Source organism: Rhamphochromis longiceps, linkage group LG4 (assembly GCF_057381845.1).
Source record: "Rhamphochromis longiceps isolate RC_006_pf linkage group LG4, R_longiceps_female_GT1.1, whole genome shotgun sequence".
Taxonomy (NCBI): domain Eukaryota; kingdom Metazoa; phylum Chordata; class Actinopteri; order Cichliformes; family Cichlidae; genus Rhamphochromis; species Rhamphochromis longiceps.
The window spans coordinates 29074407-29100335 of record NC_140560.1 but is presented as its reverse complement, the minus strand read 5'-3'; the positions used below and the strand labels follow the sequence as shown (position 1 = coordinate 29100335).

The following is a 25929-nucleotide window of genomic DNA, read 5'->3' as shown; positions in this document are numbered from 1 at the left end:
ACTGCCACTTATTGTGGTTATTTGTCAGTGATCCCCCTGATTTTACAGTGAGCATGAATAGACCGCCAGTTGCTGCGGCTTGCCTTCATACCTTGGCTCTGCAATGCTTTTCTGCAGTGAAGTGTGAACATTAAAGTGAATGTGGAGGAGGAGTCCTCACCAGAGAAAGAGTGGTGGGGGTGGGGGGGCGGAGAAAGAGTAAGATACCAGCAACGGGAGGCAGATATCAGTGTGCATTGGTAGAACAGAGGTTTCACAGCAAAGAGTATGAGCATCTCAACAGAAAGGGTCTGGGAGTGTCATTCCTAATCTGAGAGGAGTACTGACGCTTTGGATACTGTCCACCCATCTGGTAGGTTTATCATACTGCATCTGCCTGATCTGCATGCTAATTCTGCTGTTCATGCAGTGTAAACATTCGTATGTATAGAACATTTGCGGTCTATATTTATCAGCATATTTGTATCACCTGATTATAGGATGCAACAATGTTGTAGCCCCTCTGCTGATATTTAAAGTTTGCCGGACATGAAGATTTAAAATGACATACTCTATTCGAGCTCTGTTTCTTATTGATAATGATGTGAAATCCAGTGATGCAATGTCTTCTCTGTGGTCATTATTTTTAGACTCACAATAAAGCCGCATTTGGCAATGTCTGCTTCAGGCTGCCCTACATCCCCATCGCACTTCTATTTTTTCTCTAGCTCTGCTATTTTCATTGCTTCTCCACCGAAAATTCAGTCTGCAGTTCAACCACAGTCTGTAAATTTCACAACCTGTTAGGTACTGCACGCTCTGCTATGAGACGATCAAACTCGTGTATACGGGTCTCTGTTTTCTGCGATTCCACTGAGGCTTAAACATGTTCCCTGCTCAGTGGAGTCTTAGCCAAGATATCCCTCTGCAGTTGGAAATGTAATATCAGCCCCAACTACCTTTCCTAGTGGGAAAGAAGGGGACTCATCTTCACCATGCTTGAGAAAGTTAAAGCCTGGCATGAACTCAAAGCTGTGAGGAAAATACCTCTGCAGCAACAACCAGCTGATATTATACTCCTGTCTCTTTGTAAGGTTAATGAGGATATATTACTTTATCTCCTCTCACGACGTTAAGTTCCACTTACTTGCCACTGACTGTAATCAGTATATCTCCTAATTTTGCTCTGTCACAATTTTGATTATGTGGATGTAGATGGCAGTACAGTGTAATACCCAAAGGATGCTGAATGTTTAATAGCAATGTTCAATAATTAATCTTCAGCTTGCTGAGGACTGATACATAAAAGCAAAAAAGGCTGAGAGTGAGTCAAAGTAAGCCACAACATACGACGATTTATTATCTGCATTAACAGCATTTTTTTTTTTCATTTTGATTTTGCTTCCCTCTCTTTAAAAAAACAGAAGATTGATTTCTTCATAATTTATAAGGAGACTGCCAAATTAAAATCCACTCTGTCCATTTGCAGTCAGAACGTGTCCATGCTGTAATTTCACCCAAGCTCAGTGATTTCTTTTACAAGCAGTTTTCTGCTACCACAGACTCGAAGCATTAATCATTCACCACGTCTTTCATAAAAAAAATTGATTAAGGTAGGATAATGAGCAACCTTTATTCACATCGCTTCAATTTAGTCCAACTGTTTTCCTTCTTTAGGGCGATTCCAGTTTCAGGAAGGGCGATCGTGGCTCAAAGAGTTGAGTGTTCATCTTGTAACCGGAAGGTTGCCGGTTCAAGCCCCGGCTTGGACAGTCTCGGTTGTTGTGTCCTTGGGCAAGACACTTCACCTACCACCTACTGGTGATGGGCCGATGGCGCAATATGGCAGCCTCGCTTCTGTCAGTCTGCCCCAGGGCAGCTGTGGCTACAACTGTAGCTTGCCTCCACCAGTGAATGAATGAATAGTGGAGTTGTAAAGTGCATTGAGGGCCCTGAAAAGTGCTATATAAATGCAATCTATTATTAAAAATGTTTTTTCTTCTTCTTTTCTTTTGATTTTGATGTTTGTAGTTTGAGCTTGGTAGACAAAGATGGGTGTCAACAAATATGTGGATGGTTTTCTGTCTTTAGTCGCTTTCATGGCCGGGCATAACAATCAAATAAATAAATTGTTAAGAAAATAATAATCTGTTCAAAATATCGGCTTTATGTGTGTTTTTTATTTTGCTCAAATTGAATGGCATACTCTACAAAAAAAAAAAAAAAAAAACGATTAAAAGGAAAATATTGACTTTTTTAAAATATTTTTTCAGCCCATCCTTAAAAGATGATAAATCATTGATTTCTTTTGTGATGTCTTATTAGGAACCAATGTCAGTGTTTTCTTGAAGTTCACTCAGTAGAAAAATTAGTATTCCCAATAGCTGGAAGCAGTGTATTTGTTTCCAGCTACCTATAATGGTACTCAGAATTTTCTGAATTAAATATTTATGGCCCAAAAGGACAAAGCACACAAAGCAAACTCTAGGCTCTTATGTACTCAGCAAGCTTTTTTTTTTTTTTTTTTTTTGGCCTGTCCCGTTTGGCTCTTTTGCCATCAGAATTGTTGTCTAAAGGCAAAGAAAGATGCCCAACGGATTTACTTTACCAAACTGACCATCCCAGCCTTGCCGTAATGGTCCATTTGATTCACCTTTTGTTTATTTTATTTTCACTTACTGAATACGAGACAGACTTGACTGGGGGAAAGAAGGGGAGAAAGAAAGAGGGAAAGAGAAACAGCTGAGAAGAGGGACGGGGGAGAAGGGCAAAAGACAAAAACCAACAGAACGGGCAGAGAAAAAAAAATGCATATATCAATCACCTGGATCACCTGCTGAGAAAGAAAAAAGAAAGCAAGCAGAAGAGAACAAGAGTAATAGAATAAACAACATCACAATGATATATGGGAATATGACAGTAAATACTAAATGTTAAACATTATTGTGCAGCACATAAGATCAACAGAACACAGTGTGCTTTGAGGTAGGAGCCAAAAAGGGTGTAGTTTGTGGGTGTGATCACCCGTGTGTACACCTGTGAGCATGGACGCGCTTGTTTTTTGTTTTTTTAAAAGGTTCCTTCATGTAATAATCTGCTAGAGGGTGTGGGGGGGCCACAGCCCCGTCCTCCAGGGCGTGAAGCAGGTGTGGAGGAGATCAAAACTCCAGACATCCAGAGGCCCCCAGAACACAAGAGACCAAGGAAGACCAACAGAGGGGCAGCTGCGCCACTGTCCCGGAAAGAGCTGAGGAGAGTCCCAGATGAGGGCTCACCCAGCAGCCGCGGAGCAGAAGCCAGGGGGAGTTGCAGTGACGCGCCCGTGAGCTCCGCCGGCAGCCAGCTGCGCCTGAGTGACCGAGCCCCAGGCCGAGAGGCCGGGGGCACCCCACCTCCAAAGTGGCCCGAGCGAGCCCCAGGCTCCAGGCCCCGATAAGCGGCCGCCAAGGAGTGAGCAGGTGTGTACCTGGACGCCCATCCCCGGACACAAAGAACCACCAATGCACCGATGTCTGAGGGGGTCCGCCACTGGCAGGGGAAGTGGTGGTAGGGGGAGATAGGCCTCCAAACCTTGGAGGGCCTGAGATGTCCCCAGAGAGGTGGCGCCTGACACCCAACCTGACATATAGACACAGACATACAGGCTCACACAGATACAAACATCCATTCCCACCCTCATGCTCTCATATGCACTTACTCCACACTCAACCAACGTGGAGACAGACATAAAGAGACGTTGTACACACGATCACACTCCCCAAGCGTACTCTACAAACCGGGTCTAGGTGCCCCCGCCCCTGGAGGGGGGAACTGCACCCAGACCCAGGTGGTGTTTCCCTTTTCCCTGCGGTGGGGGGAGGCAGACCGCCCCGACTCCGCAGCAGCAGGAAGGCTCCACACTCCAGACCGCAGTCGGACGGCCAACTCCTCCTCCTAGTCCTAGCCCCCCTGCTCCAGCAGGTCGCAGAGAACGGGGGTGAGAGAAGACTCCGAACCTCCCTCCACCCGCTCATTGTAATGTTGATGCATGTGTGTTCTAAGGTGCATTTAAAACCCAGGAGGGCTTGGAGCTACCTGCCAGAGAGCAGCAGGTAAGCGCATGGTCCCTCCTGCTAGCCCTCAATGTCTACGTGTATTTAAAATTGAGAGGTGGGCAACGATGCCAGGGGTGGGGTGTACACCCTGATGGTACTTTGGACTCCGTGTATCGTGCCCACCCCCAAGATCCTATATGTATGTGTAATGAGAGTGTGAGTAATGTGAATGTCTAAGTTGTGGGATAAAATTGAGGCAGAGGCAGCCAGAAGGGGACAGAGGGGGGGGGGGGGGGGGTAGCCTCCTCTGCACCCTGGTGACATACCCCTACTCCAAGGCCCTGCATGTGTGGGTGGTTGTGGTGGAGCGGGAAGAGGGAGGCAGCTGGAGATGGGGAGGGAAGGAAGGGAGGGGCAGGTGACCCCTCCCTGGGGCCAGCTCCCCCGCTGACCCCAGTAGGCACCCCCATACTCCGCGACCCGCCAGGGAAAGGGGGCCCAGGCCCATCCAGACCGGGCCCAGTGCAGCAGCGCCGCCCGGCCCCACAGAGCCCGGGACAGTCCACCCAACCCCACCACAGAGAAAACTGCACCCACCCCACCATCCACTCATCTTCCAGACTACATAAGACAATAAACACCCAGGCTGAGATCTTCCTCCACCTCTCCTGTATCTCCCCCTCCTGCAGAGGCAGCTCCTGAGGAGAGGAAAGCTCCTGCAAGATGTGACAATCTCCCCCACCAGTTGAAGAGCCCCCCAGGTGGCTCGACGCACCGGCGGCACCCTGCTCCAGGGCTGGGCCCCCATGCACCCACCCGCCCACAACCCCGGCAACACACCAACCAGGACCCAAGCCCCCGAGGCCCGGTCCGGGTCCCAGCCCAGAGACGGAGCGCCCCCAGAACCTCACGCCCATCCCGGACCCACCCAGGGGCAGCCAGGCTACCAGGTCAGTAACCCACGTCCGTCAGCACAGACCCTCCCCTAGCCCCGCTGCACGCAGCCGCGAGGAAACAGTCACCGGAGAGCCAACAGAGCCCCTAACCGGACATGACCGCTACCCCGGGTTGAGCCCCCCAAGGAAGATGCCTCCGGGGAACCCCCCCGACGCCCTAAGCCTGTCCCTACCCCCACACCAATCACAACAGTGAAGGCGGGACCAAACTATGACCCCCCACCCCCACTAGGTGATGGAGCTGATCAAAGGAGCCCAGAGCAATTGATCTGATGTGGTGGCAGAGGCTGTGTCAAGACTAATGTAATCTAATAGATAATTTCTATATTGGTTAGAATTAAGATTATTTTTATTTTTCCAGTTCATGAGGACTGTTTTCTTGGCTATGCATAGGGCAGTGAAAACCATATGGGCGATATTCTTTTCTGAAGTGACATTATCTAAGCTGCCCAACAAACACACTAAGGGGGAAGTTGGAATGTTACATTTCAGACACTTCGATAAGTCTTCACATATCTCGCGCCAAAACTTCTGAACTGGTGGACAGAACCAAAGAGTGTGGATATAATTGTCCGGTGAATTGGTTTGGCAGTGTGAGCAGTTGTTGGTAGACGTAAAGCCCATCTTGAACATCCGATGACCTGTATAGTGCACTCTATGTAATATTTTGTATTGAATTAATTGAAGACTGGGATTTCTAATTAGATGAAAGGTTTTTAAGCAAATCTGAGACCAGAAGTTTAGGTCTAAGTTAACTGATAAATCCGCTTCCCATTTTGCAATAGGAAGTGATATTGATTCATCTGTTTTAGAAAGCATTCTGTATATTTTGGATAGTAATTTGGGGGGTTTAAGAGTAAGAAATTGAACCACACTTGGTGGTGTTTGTAGTTCAACTTGACCCGGTTTAAATTTCTTTTTTACTATGGATTTAATTTGTTGATATTCTAAAAATCTTTTCTTGTTGATCCCATATTGTGTAACTAGTCCGTCAAATGAAATAAATTCTGTTCCTTCTAGTATATGTTCTAAATATTTGATTCCTTTATCACTCCAATCTGAAAAGTTTATCATATTATTGTTTTGTAATATGTCAGGGTTGTTCCAGATAGGTGTACGTTTGCATGGGATTAATGAAGACGCCGTCAATTTTAGAAACTCCCACCATGCTGTCAGAGAAGAGCTGATGTTGATGCTTTTAAAGCATTCTTTTTAATGACAACCAGAAGCTAATAGTATTATTAAATGACAGCTGGGAATAATAATAATTAAAAACAGCTGATTAAACATTTTTATCTAGCTGAAATCAGACAAATAAAAGGGCTTGAATAAAACATTTGGAGACTACCTCATGTATGTCTCACTAAGTCACAATTAAGAGCACTTCTTTACTTTCAAGTCCTTATTTTGCGCCACTTGTCACAAAACAATTTACCAAAAATGGCCGAAAGTGCACCCTGATTTCACTGGAGACATCACTTTATGAAACTGCAGCACATCACAAGCTCTAATATGATATTGTTGCTGGTCAAAAACTGAAAGAAACACAAAGAAAAAAAAAAAACTCTGCTCACCATTTGTCATCATGAACAGATGATCCCTTCTGATGTAATCTTCCTGAGAGCAAATCCCCTCAAGCAGAGATGAGCTTCTGGTCTTCTGATTTTCACAGAGTGATTTTGCCGGTGAGCATTGCAAAAATTCCTTGAATTACAAAGGAGAATTACTCAATCAGCACCTGTTAATGGATTGATCCACTAAACTGAAAACCACCTGCTTCATATTCAAAACCAGCAGCTGTGATGTATGATTAAACAGCAGCAAACTGTTAACTGCAAGTCTCCCATACATGAATAAGCCTAGAAAGATTAATAAAAATACTTAATGCTGTGATAAAGGGAATAAAATAAGCAATACCACTGAAATTCATCCTGTAACATTTAAAAGCAAAATTTCTTGCAATTAAACACTCAAAATATTCCCAGTACATCTGTCAAAAACATCATCCAATTAAAAGCAGCCTTTCATTGTTGTCTCATTAATACATGTAACATGAGCCAACTAGGGATTATTTGGATGAAAAAATCCTCTGGTGCATGCAGCCTTTTTTTGCATACTCTGAAAAGTTGTAAATAACTTGTCAAGAAACTACCTCTTCATCATATTGTCAACATCGACCACCAGTGCATAAGCCGATAAGAAAGGGTTTGGCTCGGACAACAGTGTTATCAGTTAATGGGATTTAAGACGTACACAGAAGTGACTCTAAAACCACCAAGATAGTGGTGTCTAACATTTGTCTCCTTTCTTCTCTCATTCCAGACCTGCACAATGTCAGACTTTGAGGATTTCACCTGGCCGGGAGGGCAGGCCAATGTATCTGAAAGCTATCAACTGAACCCCACCAGTGTGATTGTGTCAGTGGTCTTCTCTCTCATATTCCTGCTCGGCACCATTGGCAACAGTTTGGTGCTCGCTGTACTGCTGCGAAGCGGACAGGTCGCGTACAACACGACCAATCTGTTCATACTCAACTTGAGCGTGGCTGACTTCTTCTTCATCATCTTTTGCGTTCCTTTCCAAGCTACCATCTACTCTCTGGAGGGATGGGTATTCGGTTCCTTCATGTGCAAAGTCGTCCACTTCTTTATCAACCTTACCATGTACGCCAGCAGCTTCACATTGGCCACCGTGTCTGTTGACAGGTATTGCTTCAAAATACTTGTTTTGCTGAAATACCGAACATCTAAAGCAAATTGCACCCACAAAGAACAGAAAAATTAGCAAATTATCATATTTAAGAATCTGAAATCAATCATATTTGTTCTATTTGCTTGATAAATGCATAGCCTATATATAACATCTCCCATTTGTGGATAACATTTTGAAGTGAAGTTTGCTATGTTGGCTATTGCCACTTCGTTGTTATTGCGCTTATTTTTCTATCAGCTAAGGCTAGCTAAGACTAGCTAGCTTGGTTAGCAACATGCCTTGCAATACTCTGTTTTATTAAACAGGACGATCATTTTGGCTAACAAGAAAAAGAAAACACAATCGAACCACCTACGTTTCATTTAGCAGATCTACCACCGAAGTCTGAGCCACAGCAATTTAAGCATTTGCTGTATTTCTTTGTCTCTATGTTTGTGCTTGGATATATCACCCAAAATGATATTATTCATTACTAATATTCTATTAATCAAACTATGAGTAGCTGTTGGTCATTTTCTTGGTGTCAACATAAATTTTCAGGGAACTCAGGTGGCACATACTTTTTAACACAAAAAAATGGATCTGAAATTAAAATAAACCTAATTAATCACACACTCACATATTTCTCTTTAATCTAGAAAATATTAGCCTCAAGCTTGTTGTACACAGAAATTACTTCCATCAAATCAACAGCTATAGCTGTGTCTCTCACAGTCTGTCCTTTATTGTTAAACTCTAAATGTAGGCATTTGGATATTGCACAAAACATGTTAAAAGCCGACATGTTCTTTCTCTAACATCTAAGACATTCAGTGTCTTTGATGCCAATGTGTATTGCCAGTGCTTTCTAGCGTCTTATATCTAAGAGAAAGGAGAAGAGAAAAACAAGCAAGGGCATGGATTATTAATGTAAGGAAATTATTTAATGCAAGGACATAAATTTATTAAAGAGAGGAAATGAGAAGGATATTGAGGGCACAAATATCTGGGCTCAAATACAAATTTAGTTTAAAGGTGGGATGAAAAATGCCTGTGTAAATGATGAAAAATGTGATATTCCACCTGCCACATTGCAAATATGACAACAAATATAGTTTTAAATAAAGGAAGAAAAAAATACATCAATCTGCCAAGATTTTGGGAAAAACTGAACGACTGAATCCATTGTTTTTCATTTCTAGGACATACAATAAGCCTTCAAAACTCCCTAAGGAAAGCATTGAGAAAGCTTTTATTTGCATGGTCACGCTGTTAATTTTTTTGTTGTGCTTTATTTTGTTTACTCTCCCGCAATGTCTGCGAAATATTACACATTTAATTGGTCACAAATGCATTTTTCGCATCTGGAGTTTAAACATGGACTCCAGAAGCTAAAAATTATATCCCTCGGAGAATAAGCCGTAAGCCATTATTATAGCTGTTGGGCAGCAATAATCAGTCAATATGAGCTGTAAGTGTGCAGCTGCCCTCTCCAGCAGACCCCTCTGTTCACACTGGCTGTGTTTACACTCCAGAGGATTCAATAGTCATTTCCCCCTCAGTGTGGAAAAGAACAGTAACACCTGAGTCGGGAGGGTAATGAACATGTCCTGTCTTCTTCCTTTGTCTTTCACTGATTATTAAGGAAAAACAAAACAAAAACAGCAACATCGCATAGAAAAAGCTAACTGTTACAGTTTACACCAAGAATCCCCAGCAGAAATTAAGCCACAGATAAGCCTGGGGGAATAGCAGCACTGACACACACACACAGACAAAACGGTGTAAAGGGATGACTTGCTGCTGAATGTGCTATCTGCAGGCAGATAATATGTATTCTCTGATTTTATGGTGCAGAATTATGTATTAAAAAAGGCTCACAGATGAATCATTCATAAATGTTGTTTCTGTTTAAATTTAGTAAAACATTATTTGGATACATAAAGAGTTCATTTCTGCCATGAGCGCATAAACAGACCCATTTGTTTTATATTAATCCTTATAAAGATAATTCAATTTAACTAAAGAGTAATGTCTGAATACTTGTAGTTTTCAAAACCACTGAGGTATCAAGTTACCAGCAGGTTCAAAGTGACTGCTTTTTGAATTTAATGTAAAACACCGTGGCCCCAATTCACTGAGCTTTCAAAAACCAGAAAGGCTGTTTTCTCAGTTTCTACTGGGCTTTTCTGAAGTGTCCTACAAAGGACATGGACATTTTGTTTTCTGAGAATTCCTGCCTTTGGCAAAATCAGAATCAGAATCAGAAAGGGTTTTATTGCCAAATGTTGAGCAGGTTTACAACATTAGGAAATTGCTGTGGTGCTTCAGTGCAAACATACTGTCATAAAAATATAAAAATAAGAATAAGAATTAAAAGTGCTAAGTGGATAGATATATACATGATATATACATGAGTGCAGGTGGTGATCAGTGCCAAACATGGAATGATGCAGTGAACACAGCGTAGGGTCATGTGTTAGTGGTGGGAACAGTCATACGGTTATTGTTCATGTGTCCGACAGCAGAGGGGAAGAAACTGTTCTTATGGCGAGAGGTTCTGGTGCGAATGGACCGGAGCCTCCTGCCTGAGGGGAGCAGGTCAAACAGACTGTGTCCAGGGTGAGAAGGGTCAGCTGAGATCCGAGCTGTACGCCGCAGTGTCCTGGAGGTGTACAGGTCCTGCAGAGATGGGAGTCTGCAGCCAATCACCTTCTCAGCAGAGCGCACAACACGCTGCAGTCTCTGTTTGTCCCTGATAGTGGCTCCAGCGTACCACACGGTGATGGAGGAGGTGAGGATGGACTCGATGATTGCAGTGTAGAATTGCATCATCGTCCGTGTTGGCAGGTTGAATTTCTTCAGCTGCCTCAGGAAGTACATCCTCTGCTGGGCTTTCTTAATGACGGAAGTGATGGTGGGCTCCCACTTCAGGTCCTGGGTGATGGTGGTACCCAGGAAGCGGAACGAGTCCACAGAGGTGATGGGGGTGTCAGTCAGGATGATGGGGGGGAGTGGAGCTGTGTGCTTCCTGAAGTCCACAATAATCTCCACTGTCTTCTGGGCATTCAGCACCAGGTTGTTGTGGCTGCACCAGGACACCAGACGTTCAACCTCCCTCCTGTAGGCAGACTCATCCCCGTCCGAGATGAGTCCGATAACGGTGGTGTCATCTGCAAACTTGATTAGCTTGACAGACTGGTGGGTGGAGGTGCAGCAGTTGGTGTACAGGGAGAAGAGCAGAGGAGAAAGAACACAGCCCTGAGGGGAGCCGGTGCTGATGGTCCGGGAGTCCGAGACATTCTTTCCCAGCCTCACATGCTGCTTCCTGTCCGTCAGGAAGTCAGTGATCCACCGGCAGATGGGATCAGGCACATTCATCTGGGAAAGCTTGCCTCGGAGATGGTCTGGAAGGATGGTGTTGAAGGCAGAGCTGAAGTCCACAAACAGGATCCTGGCGTAGGTTCCTGGGGAGTCCAGATGCTGCAGGATGAAGTGTAGGGCCATGTTGATGGCGTCATCTACAGACCTGTTGGCTCTGTATGCAAACTGCAGGGGGTCCAGGAGGGGGGCCGTGAGGGTCTTGAGATGGGAGAGAACTAGGCGCTCAAATGACTTCATGACCACAGATGTCAGAGCCACGGGTCTGTAGTCATTTAGTCCAGTGATCCTAGGTTTCTTGGGGACAGGGATTATGGTGGAGGACTTGAAGCAGGCAGGCACATGGCATGCCTGCAGTGAGGAGTTGAAAATGCCAGAAAACACTGGGGCCAGCTCGTTTGCACAGTGTCTGAGGGTGGCAGGAGACACACCGTCTGGGCCGGGAGCTTTTCGAGCATTCAGACTCTTAAACTGCTTCCTCACATCTGCTTCATGAATATGAAGAGTTGTGGTGGGAGGAGGTGGTGTGAAATCCTCTTTTGTGTGGGGTGAGGAGGGGGGTGTTGCAGGTGAAGTGATTGAAGGTGGTGATGGCTCTATGGAGGGGGGAGAGGTGGGGGAATGAGTGTCCAAAGTGTCTCTATTGTTGGGGCCGTTGGAGGTGTGAAGGCTGCCTGATGGCTCGTCAAAACGGCAGTAAAAGTCGTTAAGGGTGTTGGCCAAGAGCAAGTCGTCAGTGGAGTGGGGGGTTTTAGGCTTGTAGTTGGTGATATTCCTAAAACCTTTCCACACAGAGGCCGAGTCATTCTCTGAGATCTGCTGCTGCATCTTCTCAGAGTGCTGATGTTTAGCAATGTCCACTTCTTTAGTGAAAATACTCCCTTGGAGAACATATAACACATAAAGCAGCATGTTAAATATGCCAAATATTTAAAGGCTAACCAACCAAGAAATGATGAGGTTCCAACTGCAGAGATAATATGTGATAATCAGTATGCTGTAAGATTATTGAAAGAGACAGCTTTTATTGAAAGCATCATAGTGTCTTGTGGGATTTGCGCCTTCATCTCCTACCTGCTGAGTAAAATCAAAAGCACAGCACCAAGCATGTTTTCTGTTATTCCTGCTGTTTTACAATTTATGCAAGTTCGTCTTACTGAAAAAGCCTAAAAGCCCTCTCTCTGGATATTACTGTCTCTAAGGTGTCTTATTCAGTAGAACCAACAAACAGCAGTGGAGTAAGTGAATGATTACCAGTCAACCACAAAACTTCAGTGTGAGTGAATTCATTGTGAATGTATAGGTGGCACTACTGTTACAATAATACCTACTCAAAGGATCCAACTGCACTGCTCATAAAATCAAAGAGACACTTTTTAATCAAGTCAGTTAAAATTCTGGGATACTGATCTGGTCGGTTAAGTAGCAGAGAGGGTGGTTAATCAATTTCAGGTGCTTTGTTGTCAATGAAATTACTTAGAGATGCACTAGAGGGGACATTTTTCCCTACACATCTTTTCTGACTCTTTTTCAGTCTCGTTTTACATTTGGCTGCGGTCCCTGTTGCTGCTGGTGGTATGAGGCGATGCCTGGGGCCTACAGAGATCACACAGGTAGTCCAACTCCTCCAGGATGGCACTTTAATATGTGCCATTGCTGAAAAGTTTGATGTGTCTCCCAGCACAGTCAAGCACAAGAGCATGATATTCCAGGCAGTTACTCTAGGAGCATTAGATAGGGCCGTAGAAGTTCCTTAAGCCATCAGAGGGTCGGTATCTGCTTCTTTGTGCAAGTAAGAATAAGATGAGCACACCCAGAGCACTACAAAATGACCTTCAGCTGGACACTTGAGTGAATCTCTCTGACCAATCAGAAATAACTTAAGATTTCCTCATTGTCCAGAACTGTGTAGCCCAGTTGGCATTTGCCATAGAATACCAAAACTAGCAAGTCCACCACTGGCACCCTATCCTTTCCCACAGCAGGTGGGTGAGCAAATGGGACATACATGAAGGAAGTCATGGAGAACGTTATGCTCCCTGTAACATTGTTCAGCATGACCATTTTGTGGATGGGTCAGTGATGGTCTGACTGCACTGGTTTGTGTCCTGGGTTCCTCCTGGTATGTGACAATGCCCAGCCTCATGTGGTGAGAGTATGTAGGCAGTTCTCGGAGAATAAAGGAACTGATATCATTGACTGGCCCCCACACTCGCATGACATAAATCTAATAGAACACCTGAGGGTCCTGGTCCATATCTGGGAGGAGGATCCCACAGGACACCGTGCATTATCTCTTTAGGAGCACGCCCCAATGTTGTTATGCATCCATACAAGTACATGTGGGCCTTACAAGCTACTAAGTACCTGTTTGAGTTGCTGCAATGAAGTTTCAGTAAAATGGATAAATGTGTCACATCATTTTATCCTCTGTGATTTTCAGTGTCTTCAGCCCTCTATAGGTTGATTTTTGATCAAATAATGTGGCATCCTTTCATTCATAATACACTATCCAGTTCATATTAGTGTAGATTTCATTTTTGTTCCCAATTGAGATCTGATTTATTTTCAAAGTGTTTCTTTAATTTTTTTAGTGCTGTATTGGAAAATATGCCAAAAAGCTGGTATCTTTACTATAAATCTCTGGATTTATAGTACAATCACACTAGGGAAAATTGTGTTTGAACAATCACATGTGACTGTGTGCAATAAAATTCCATTATTTTGTTGCCTTTGAAATTATTCTTTGAGGAAACTGTTGCTTTCAAGTGACTTTTATAGGTCAAGACAATGATAAAATGACAAGTCATTGATTTCAGCTTCTTGAAGCTCTAGCAGATATTTCACCTTTTATTCCACAAAATTGGTTTTACAGCTTTGGTTATTGGTTATTTTGCAAATTAAGAATAAATATTACAGAATGTAAATCTAATTAAATGTAATGCATTGTTGTCAGTTATATTATCCATGAGTATATACAAGAATTTAGGACACATATGCAACATAATCACACACTCATGTGAGCTGTTTTTCTCCCTTAAGTGCTTTTGATATGTTGACTGTTTTGTATTGTTCTTGTATTATTACAGTTAAAACATTTAAAGTACATTACAGCTATATAGACTAAAGATATGCAGTCACAAGTAATCTTTCACTTTCTACTTTTTAACTTATACAGTTATAAATTCAGACTTAATTACTAAAGTTTTTAACCTGCTGTCCCCATTTTTCTGTATTTTGCAGTCTAGATTACAGCTCAAACATGTTATTTTCTTGTCTTTATAGGTATCTGGCTATTCGCTATCCTCTGCGCTCCAGGGAGCTAAGAACCCCTTGTAATGCTGTGGTTGCCATGGTAGTTATCTGGGGTCTTTCCCTGGTCTTTGCGGGTCCATATCTCAGCTACTATGACCTGATTGATTATGCCAACAGCACTGTGTGTATCCCCGGCTGGGAGGAGCAGAATCGTAAGGTGCTGGATACGTGCACCTTCCTGTTTGGCTATGTCATCCCTGTGCTCATTGTGAGCCTCTCGTACACTCGAACTATCAAGTACCTGTGGACGGCTGTTGACCCTCTGGACGGCATGTCAGAATCCAAGAGGGCTAAACGCAAAGTCACCAAAATGATCATCATCGTCACTGTACTTTTCTGTATATGCTGGCTGCCGTACCACGTGGTGATCTTGTGTTACCTGTATGGAGATTTCCCATTTAATCAGACCACATATGCCTTCAGGCTTCTCTCTCACTGCATGGCCTACGCCAACTCTTGTGTCAATCCCATCGTGTACGCTCTGGTCTCCAAACACTTTCGCAAAGGTTTCAAGAAGGTGTTCAGCTGCATCCTCAGTAAGCATGGGAGAAATAAGGTTCACGTGGTTCATGTAGCCAACACTGTGCCTGGGTTTGAAGCCGGCTCTACGGAGGTGTCACAGATGAACGAGGAGAACGTGCGACAGAATGAATGTGAAATGATCAACAGGCCAGTCGCAGAGCCAAGAGAAGCCACCGTGTCCCTGAATTTGCCCTTTCAGCAGCAGCAGACTTGACAACTGGTTCAGATTGGCTAAATTGGCTCAGCACAGATTGCCTTTTGTGAAAGACGTTGAAGCTAATGTTTAAAAATTTACTATTCATATATTCATATTTTTGATGGCAAAAAAGATGAACAGGGATTTGTTCATATTTGGAGAGACAAGATATTAAGGAGCATAAAGCTAGTCCACTACAGAAATGTATTTGTTTTATCACTTACCTAAACATATATTTTATATCCCAAAACAACTTCCTGTTACTTAGAAAGTTAGAAATGTTTATTGTTAAGCTAAATGAGAAATGTTCTCACTTTCCCCTGTCTTCACTATTTGCCTTAATCATGGTTTGCACTTTACCTCATATTGTCATTTGTCACAATGTTTGAGACTTCATATTGTCCTAACACTTTCTAGGACCAACACAGAACCTGTCCTATAATGTTATGGTATGCTTCACCTGATCCCAAAAAAAAATATTAATACGTTGGCAACTGGGGAGGGAATTTCATGTGAGTCAGCACTATATGCTACTTTTCTGACTTCAAACAAGCTTTTTCATGGAGGATTGGGGTCCCTCTAGAGCTCAGGCATCAAAGTCAGAAATATGGCAATGCACAGCAAAGCAGTGCTCCTCCTCCATATAAAGACCATCTTATGGGATTCATTAGCATTTCCAACACCATGTTCAACTGTAGATTTCGTGTTCAGGTGCTTCGAGCCCTAATATGGCATTTATCCGGCATTAGCTCAATTTTAGCTGCACTATATACAACATTTTGACCTACTTCAACCTCCAAGTCATTAGGGCTCCATAAGTGGAGCAGAATGTTATTTGGATTCATTGTTTTGTATTTTTGCATGAAGATGCTGTTCTGTCTTTTGAAGATATTGACAGGTGGTACATGTTAAGTAAAAATAACATGTTTGGTGTCAGCAAAATTTGATACCAAGCAGTTGTTGGTAGAAATCTTTAAAAAAAAAACTGGGCATAGTTTATTGCTATAATTGTATTTTGTGATTAACAAATTCATGGCATGTTTGGTGTGAAATGCTATATTTAAATAAATATGTTTCTCAAAAGGCATACTTATATATTGAGATTTATGTATTTTAAAATGTATGTATTAAGTGTATTTTATTTGTGTATTTAAAAAACTGTGAACTGGTTATCATACATTTGCTTTATTTTTCCAAATGAAAGCACACCCACAGGGTGTCCCTATTTTGTGTTGCTGTAATACTTTCCCATCCCATCCTATGGTATACAGCTTACTTAAGTATATCTCTGTTGTACATTTTAAGAAAATATATTTAAATAAATATCTATCAAAGTGATTTAAAACAATGTGTATCACACCTAAAAACAAATAAACTATTTTCTGCTGTGAAACTGTACTGAGGTTATTTGTTGTAGCAAAATAAGCTCCAGGAGGTTACCTCGCACACGGTGGAACAGTGGTTAGATCTATTGTCTCACAGAAAGAGAGTCCTGGGTTCAAACCTGTGTGGAGTTTGCATCTTCGTATTTTTTTTTTATCAAGGTACTCTGGTTTCTCCTGCCACCAACAAAAATGCTAGGTCAGTGCCATCTGTCTTTGCTTATTTTATACTACATAAGGAGCTCTGTTTAACACTTGAGGTAAATAGAATTCTTTCTTATTTCTCCAATGCAAAAGCAGAAAAAAAAATTCTGCTTTTGCAACACTCACTGTAGCTTTAAACTGTTTGTGTTGAATATCTTCAAATGCTCTTCTTGTCCACTCAGCGAAGAAATATTTCATTTACTGCGAAGCTTACTTCATAAAACTTAGCATTAAGCAGCTCAAAGAATATTTAACATCTAGGCCATTCAACTGAACATGAGTAGGTGCTTAAAATTAGAGCCATGCAAAATTTCCCCGCCATACTTGGTAAACTGTCTGAGTTAGAGGTTTGTGAAGTAAACGGGTAAATGTTCAACAGCCACAAAAAAGCTCTGTAAAGGATTTTCTGTAGATTTTTGTCAGATCTAGTGATTGGTCTGCTATTGTAAAACATTTTTGATACAAAATCCACAAAAAGAGTATGCATTTTGTCCCTATCTATACTGCAAATGACTGTTTTTGAAAAATAACAACAAATCTGATTGTAAGATTATGTTTGGAATGTATGTTTTGAGAAATCTATTAGTAATCCAAAATATTTTACTTAATATTCTTAATTATGCAATGATGGTTATATTAGCTGCTGTATTCAGCTTTGTGAACCATTTTTACATACAATGGGGAGTTCTGGACGTATTGCTTTTTATAATCCTTTAGTGAAAGGAGTAGTGAAAGGCAGTAGTGAAAGGAGTAGTGAAAGGCAGGGATAGCTCAGTAGGTAAAGTGGTCGCCCCATGATCGGAAGGTCGGCGGTTCGAATCCACTTAACGGCTACCCTGAGGTACCCCTGAGCAAGGTACCGTCCCTACACACTGCTCCCCGGGCGCCTGCTTAGTGGGCTGCCCACTGCTTCACTGAGTGAATGGGTCAAATGCAGAGAAAAACAAGTAATTTCCCCATGGGGATCAATAAAGTATCCATTATTATTATTACCAAACTATGAAAAAGCAGAAAAAAAAACTTTCCCCAACAGTTTTATCTGGACTAATATTTCTTTATTGAGGGTTAATGTTCAGTTTAAATAACCGACTTTAAGTAGCGCAGTTTACATTGTGTTCAACCTCTTATAATGCATTAAAAATCAGGTGTCCGTTAGTGGCTGTCAGCTCTCCATTATCAAGGCTTTTATTGTTAACATGCTAAAGGAGTTTTTTAAATCATCAACCTGCACACTAATTTCTCTATATTAAACATGTTGGGCAAGCTTATCTGTAAGCGAAAGCTTACGCAAAGTCTCTTCTCTGCAAATGGTTACTGGACTTCCTGACCAACCGCCCCCAACATGTCCGGCTGGATAACCGCTGCTCATCTACCATCACAATGAACACCGGTGTACCACAAGGCTGTGTGATGAGCCCTTTCCTCTACTCCCTCTTCACCCACGACTGCAGACCTGCTGATGGTTCCAACACCATCATTAAGTTTGCAGATGACACCACGGTGATTGGCCTCATCAGTGACAACGATGAGGCCGCCTACAGGGAGGAGGTGGATCGTCTGGCTGAGTGGTGCGACAGAAACAACCTGCTGCTTAACACCGAGAAGACCAAGGAGCTCATCGTGGACTACAGGAGGAATGCTGACCCACATCCACCCATCCACATTAAGGGGACGGCTGTGGAGCGTGTGAGCAGCTTCAAGTTCCTGGGAGTCCACATCTCCGAGGATCTCACCTGGACGACCAACTGCTCCAAGCTGGTCAAGAAGGCTCACCAGCGCCTCTTCTTCTTGAGGACTCTGAGGAAGAACCACCTGTCCTCAGACATCCTGGTGAACTTCTATCGCTGCACCATCGAGAGCATCCTGACCAACTGTATAACAGTCTGGTACGGGAACTGCTCTGCCTCGGACCGGAAGGCGTTGCAGAGGGTCGTGAAAACTGCCCAGCGCATCGCTGGAGCACCACTTCCTGCCATAAAAGACATCTACAGGAAGCGGTGTCTGAAAAGGGCTGGGAAAATCATCAAAGACCCCAGTCACCCATCACATGGACTCTTCACCCTCCTGCCCTCTGGGAGGCGCCACAGGAGCCTCCGGACTAAGACCACCAGGTACCGGAACAGCTTCTTCCCCACAGCTGTCAGACTCCTGAACTCTGCCTCCTGACATCTGACCCACGTTAAACTCATGGACTGAACATACACACACCCACAATGGACAACTGTACCCTCAAACACAATAATAACATGGACTGAACCACCACTCACAACCACTAGCACTTTATATAGCCTCTGTAGAAACTATCTACACCCTCACTTATCTTAACTGCACTACTGTATAGCTCTGTGTAAATAATCATTCTGTACATTCGATAATCTTTAATCCTACAACTGTTTACAACTTGCATAGTTCCCATTTCTGTATAGCTGTATATCCCAGATTCTGTAAAGCTATTTATTTCATATTCTGTATAGTTTTTCATATTTATATCCTGTTCATATCCTGTACATAGCTTGTACTCACTACAGCCTGTACATACTTATAGTTATAGAATATTCACAACATACTTCATACCGTGTACATTATAACATACCATAATAGACCCATTTCTGTAATATACTCACATATCTATATTATTGCTAATATATATTGTAATATATCTATATCACTAAAGCACTTCTGGATGGATGCAAACTGCATTTCGTTGCCCTGTACCTGTGCATGTGCAATGACAATAAAGTTGAATTCTATTCTATTCTATTCTATTTTTCAGTTTTTTACATTTTTGTTTACTAGCTAATGCTATCTCTGTTTCAACACAAAGCACAGATTATAGATGATCTCAGAGCAGTAAAAGCAGAGTCAGCAGCAGCTTAGCTGGCATGTGAGTCTCCCATCAGTCTCCTCTCAAAGAACAGAGTGTACAAACAACCAGAAAGGCCGCTGACCTCACAGCTTGAGCAGCACCAGCTTTTGTTAAATGAAACAAAACAGATATGGGAACAAAAGATGCAACAGATTTCCAGTGGCTGCCACAAAATATGAATGACGGATGCAAACCAGCAACAAGCTTTAGGATAGATCAGTGGTAGATATGCAAGAACAGGGATTACTTTCAACTTTGTAGGTTTTAATTGATGTCTATGTTTCGATTTCAATGGGCAAGCATTGCTCGGCTTGCTTGCCCTGAAAGAATGCTACTGCTTTTTTTATTTGTACATTTTAGATGAATTCATAGTTAGATATTTTCACTTTATATTGTAGCAGAATATTACTGTTTCACATTTTTTACTTTTGTATTTTAATTTAATTTTGAAGGAGAGTTTCCCAAATGCCGCATGTTAACGTCTTTTCCAGCAAGCTTAGAAACTCAACGGCCCATATCTGTCCTCTTCCACAGGGACAAAAAAATCGATTTGGTTTTCCACTGTGTTCACTTGCTGCTGTATATTGTTAATTACTGTTTTGCTGCTGGAGTAAGAGATATTAACATACACATACAGCATGCCAGAGGAGTTCCCCAAGAGACTACTGCTTCAGTGAAAATAAAGGGCAAAGCCAGAGGCATTACAGGCGATGTTGCATTTTGAATGAAAGCTACTAATGAATCAATGAAGTGGTAAACCAGTCAGTACACTGGAATGTTGTAAAGATGTTGTAGAGGCATTAGGCATTACACTCAAGACTTAGCTGCAGATGTCTGCTGAGCGATCTAAAAGATTTGTTAGGTTCACAATGGTAAGTACATCATGGATAATAAAGTGCAACAAAGACACTGGCTGTATCCCAATTCAGGGTCTGCAGCCTTAAAGTACGCAGCCTCAACGATCCTCAAGGGCCGCGTACTCAAAGACCGCTAAGGCCGGAAGTGCGAGGCTTGTGAAATGGGACGGTCTAGCCTCCGTTGCGCTGCCCAGGTTGCCTAGCAACCATGATACTAACAGCTGGAAACGTTTCATACAGCTTTGTTTAACAGAAATGAAGGAGAAAATCTTTTGTTCATTTGTTTGTTTCTTTCTACATGAGCTTTGATCATTCTCTGTAAGATTAAGCTCAGCTATTGAACGGCGTATATTTTAAAGTAAAGGCTTTAAAATCAAGTTAGTACAAACGTCACTAATGTCACATAACTTTGCCGACATGTGGCCAACAGTAATGTTTTAATGTTCTTCGTTATTAAACATTTGCACATAAATAAGTGACATAATATTCAGTACTTACTTAAAGTTTACTCTTCGGCTGCCCCTCATCCGCCGTTTTTTTTCAGCAAAATTATCCACACCCACCGCCGCGCTATGCATTCTGGGATATGTTGGGCCACGAAGTCTACACTGCCACAGCCTTAAAATTCAGGGAAATGAAGGACGCATTTCAGGGCCGCATTTCCAGCAGCCTTTGAATTGGGACAGCCTTCGGCGCGCCGCTGTGACGTAATCGGCCTTGAAATGCGTACTTTAAGGCTGCAGACCCTGAATTGGGATACAGCCACTGTCAGCTATTTGAATCCTTAATGGAAGGCCGGAACAAGAGAGGCTACATTATAGTATCAATCTGTTGCAAATATATATAAATATCAGGGGAAAGGGCATTTTTCAACGCAATATATCAAATTATATTTTGGGACTGAACAAGTGCATGTTCTTACACATGTCTAGAATAATTAATTTTCCTTAGTCAGTGAGACACTGTTGCAGTTCTTACATCATTTTATTATACACGTTTTATTCCCTCTGCAGGAACAGCTTATTCTGGTGTCTGTAGATAGATAGATAGATAGATAGATAGATAGATAGATAGATAGATAGATAGATAGATAGATAGATAGATAGATAGATAGATAGATAGATAGATAGATAGATAGATAGATAGATAGATAGATAGATAGATAGATAGATGCATATTAGAAGAATAGAAGCATATTTTATATCAGAATCTCAAACACACAAATCTACAGTTTTTTGGTGACTGCCAGAATTTTTCAATAGCTGTTATCACAGCAACGGGTGTAAAATACTTATTGTAAAAAGTATTTTACACCCGTGGTGTTTTCTGCCTTCTGTATGTCAGAAGTGTCAACACTTTCAGCAGCTTCTTTGTTGTAGTAGACTAGTGTACTATTCCTGATGGAACAATGCTTTAATAGAAAAAAAAACACCTCTTACCTGCAGATGACTAAGTGCGTAGCTACAAAGTGGGATCACTGTGGGTCTTTTTTAGTGAATGATAATGCTTCATGCCAGAAAGATGCACAAATTAGCCCTCTTAGGTTGGAAATGATTCAAGGAAAGTTATACTTACGTCACTGACAACCTTGACAGTGTCTGTGTTGGTTTTATGGTTGCTTTGGAAACCACTCTGCAGTTTGTGTTAGAGGTTGCTTAAGAATACAAACATATTATATCACCCAATGTGAGTTGTTTGTAACTATAAAACAGTGCAAGAGTCCGTGAGTCAGCAATTAGTAGCCCAAAGACATGGAAAAATCCATAATCTTACATGATAAGGGCAATGTTAAAAAAATAAATAAATAAATAAAACACTAAAATCTAAATTAAAATGGCTGAAGACATAAAATATGATCTGGAGATTGATTTCTCTCTAATGACCCCAGGTATTGGAAAAATATCAAACTTAGGGTTAAATTTGAATTCAACAACATCCAGTTATAAAATAAAAATTCACTTGCTGCAGATGCGTCATTCTCATGTGTAGTGTATATAGTCATTTGAAGAGTACCTAACATTGGTGACTGCATTTGTAAGCGCCCAAGTATTCAAAGGAAATACTGGCAGAAGGTCTTACTTTCAACATGTGGGTTTTATTATTCCTGAAAAAGACAAAAATAATACATAAACATAATGAACATAAGTGCATTTTAAGAGTGGGATCATAAAAAGTTAACTAAACTAACTGTAATGCACAGAACTACACAAAAATAATGGTTAACAAAATAAGACCTTAAAAAATAAGAACCAGCTTAATCTGTTTACTAGTGGAGTAAAACATTTTAAATGCAAAGGGTTAAACCACTGCAACAATAAATAAATGTGATATAAAGGAATGTAGTTCTCCCTCATCCAGTCAGAGTGGGTGTTTGGGTCTATTTTGTTGACCTATCCATTAGAACTAGCTCTGTTCTCTGACTCCGCTTTTACTCAAACCAGGAAGGACTGGAGTAGCTGACATGTAACTCCAGAAAAATAATGAAGGCAACTTGTATAAATCAATGACAAAACAATATAAATCAAATGTTTGCCTGATTATTTGATAGTGAAATCATTATCAAAATATTTATTTCTACAATTGCTACCTGATTATTTTCAGTATAACTTCAATTGGTGACATAATGGTGACTTCATGATGACATTTTGTGCATTTATGTCAGTGATCAGAACATTTTAAATGTTATTAACTTATATGAAACTAGTTTCTCTTAACTTTCTGTACAGAGGCCATGTAACTACAGTCTTACAGCCTTTGCAGACCAACTCACATATATTCATATATATTCCTTAACATTTAAACCCAGTGACTCACTGAGTAAGGTTACAGACTAATGGGCAAAATGACTCAAAGGAGGAGGAGAGTGAAGTATAGTGTCGATTTTCAGGTCAGACTGGCTCAGACAGATCAAGTGTAGCCTTGTCATGTAGTTTCTTGGTGAGGTGAATAATCACATCAAAACTCCCGCAATGCTATTGTGCATTGTATACACAAAAGCATTTGCATACTGTTCTATACACAAATGCATATCCATATAGTATTTTTTATGTTTTCTACTAGAAAGACAAAAGTACAAAGAGAAAGAGAAAAGCAGAGAAATAGTCTGATTGATAATGCCATTCATATTACTTTCGTTTATTTAACTGAATCAGGAGATGTTAGTCACCTAAAAAGACCCCACACCCCACCCCACACCCCCACCCACCTCCCCAAATATGATAATAAACCACAGCAACATAACTAACAATATGGCAGCATCAGCAGAGATTGCCTTATTTGCTCTCAGCATCATGTTCATTTAACTCTCCATTATATAAAATGCTGATCAGACTTTATGTGTAAAGTGACAAACACAGCACTTCCTGGTAATCTATGCAGGAAACCCATCGTTAGCAATGAGAGCGAGTAGTTATTAACTCTGCTACCTGCTCCTCGCAGGAGATTTGTTTCAATGTTATTTTGTAAAATGGGTTTTTTCTTTTCTTTTCTTTTCTTTTTGGTCCAAGTTTGAGATGTGTGAGGAGATCTTCTGGTTCAGCTGTTCACTCTCTCTCAGACAAGTAAACATATTATACACACTAAATACGTTTCACATGAATCAGTGGTAATTGTGCACAGAAATTCATTTCACTGTAGTTGTGTAGCTTCCAATCCATATGTTTGTCCAAATTATATCCTAAAGCCTCAGCAATATTGCTTTATAAAACTTTCATGCCCATAAGACCCCTTTGAACTGAATTGAACTGAGCAGTGTTTGCATCCTCCATTCTTGTAATCTTCTAATGTTGGTGAACAAAGCTCAGCAGGATTTCCCGGCGAGATTCTGATTTCTTCACATCCACAATATCCTTTCTTTCTTTATACTCAGTAAACACATTGAGCCACCGTTCATTTTTCGTGTATAGCATCCGATATGCTTGTCCTAACCATTTGGCTTGGAAGAATATGAGTATTATGTAAAAATAAGGTGCAGCAAATCTATTATTACCAGCACCCTGTGAGTGCCATCTACAGTCTGCAACAAAACACTGCAGTTGTACCAAGCTGCTGCTATCTGAAGCATGGTATGATTACCAGCAGTGACAGTGTGGACAGGGTTGTTTACACCTAATGAGTCTGTGCGTCTATGCATGTTGATTATCGCAGCAAAATATGGGCCTGGAGATGACTACAACAGCAGTAAATATCAAAAAGTTAGGTGTGGTTAGTGGTATATGTCTGTGGACAGATTTTTTTCCCAAGACACAAAATTTGTGGCTGGGATCAAAATAGAGGTCAAGTTTACAGATCAATGTGGTTTGACCCAAGGGTAATGATTAAAGGATACTGGAACTATGGGGTCAAAGGGTTCCGTGGCCTTTTTCCACAAAACATGGTTGAATATCCAGTCTCTTTAATATTCAGTATGTAATTAGCTATTTAAAGTAAGTTTACATTTTAAATATCATTATCCTGGGGGCCTGCTCATTGGTGTCACAGGTCACTCCATCCGTATGGACTGGAGCTCCAACCATAGGTTGTATATGAAAGATAGAAGCCTGATAATTAATGAGTAGAAACAGACAAGTCAAATGCTAAAATTCTTACCACCACCACACTCACCAAAACAAAGGCACAATTGTTCTCTAGTGGTGTGTATCATGCAGTACTGTAGTGCTCCAAAAGCCATCAACACCTCTAATTTGGTTGAAAGATGACATGACTCAGATGGGTACAGTTGCATGTGTCAGTACGCTAAGATCATAAATTTAAGCTACAACAATATGAAATGTTTTAACAACAAATAAAAGCTCAACCTGCATAGTTGTGATGGAGGAAGAAATTAGCTAATGTGATTTTTCCCCTATCACTGTGTCTTAGCCTACTTTATCCCTGGGTTAGCACTTGTTTTAAGGTGTAGCTCCAGAATGTGCTGCACTTTAAAAGCTTATAGAAATAGTAAGGCATTTTTAGCAACCCAATGAAGTATTTATTTTTAAAGTATTCCCCAATTACTTTTAAATAGAGCAAGGATTTTTTTTTAAACATTTAGCCTCACTGATGCTAACAGTCAATTGTGTATTTTTTTTTTTTTTGGGGGGGGGGGGGGGGGGGGGATGACAGCCTGCAGTCATTTGAGTTTTCAACAAGTCTCCCACACGTCTCCTGAGCAATCCCAGCCCACTCTTTTTTCGTCAAATCCCCCAGATTTAGTGGTTCTCTGGCATGGACCTCAACCTTCACTTCACCCCACAGATAAATAAGTCAGGGCTTTGTGCAGGGCTGTCAGTAATGTTCACTCTGGTCTTCTCGAGGCTGTTCTTCACCGGGAGCGACATATGTTTTGGGTCACTGTCATGTTGGAAGTCAAAACAACGACAAATGTAAGTAGCGTCTCTATGCCCAGAGAGCTCTCGCTTCATCTCATCTGACCAAAAGCACTTGGGAAAATTTTGACAAAACCTTTACATTTCCTAGCACGGCTACAAATTTTATTGTGCCACAACACTCACTACTACGTAACCAATTCAGCAAATAAAGATGCAACGGAACAATTTGTATTGAAC

General features: G+C 41.6%; 1 protein-coding gene across 1 annotated transcript; it reads left to right on the top strand.

The window, feature by feature from the left end:
* Positions 1-245: 245 nt before the first annotated feature.
* On the top strand, positions 246-16237 carry galr2b (galanin receptor 2b). Its single transcript, XM_085405252.1, has 3 exons — positions 246-352; positions 7292-7674; positions 14327-16237. Exons 2-3 carry the CDS (start codon positions 7301-7303, stop codon positions 15090-15092), a joined length of 1140 nt encoding a protein of 379 aa, XP_085261378.1. The 5' UTR covers positions 246-352; positions 7292-7300; the 3' UTR covers positions 15093-16237.
* The last annotated feature ends 9692 nt before the right edge of the window (positions 16238-25929 follow it).

Bases quoted from the DNA above. Each gene is read 5' to 3' on its own strand.
- galr2b (XM_085405252.1), top strand. From the start codon at position 7,301: ATGTCAGACTTTGAGGATTTCACCTGGCCGGGAGGGCAGGCCAATGTA. The intron at 7,675-14,326 runs GTATTGCTTCAA...TTGTCTTTATAG, and splicing joins GCCACCGTGTCTGTTGACAG to GTATCTGGCTATTCGCTATC.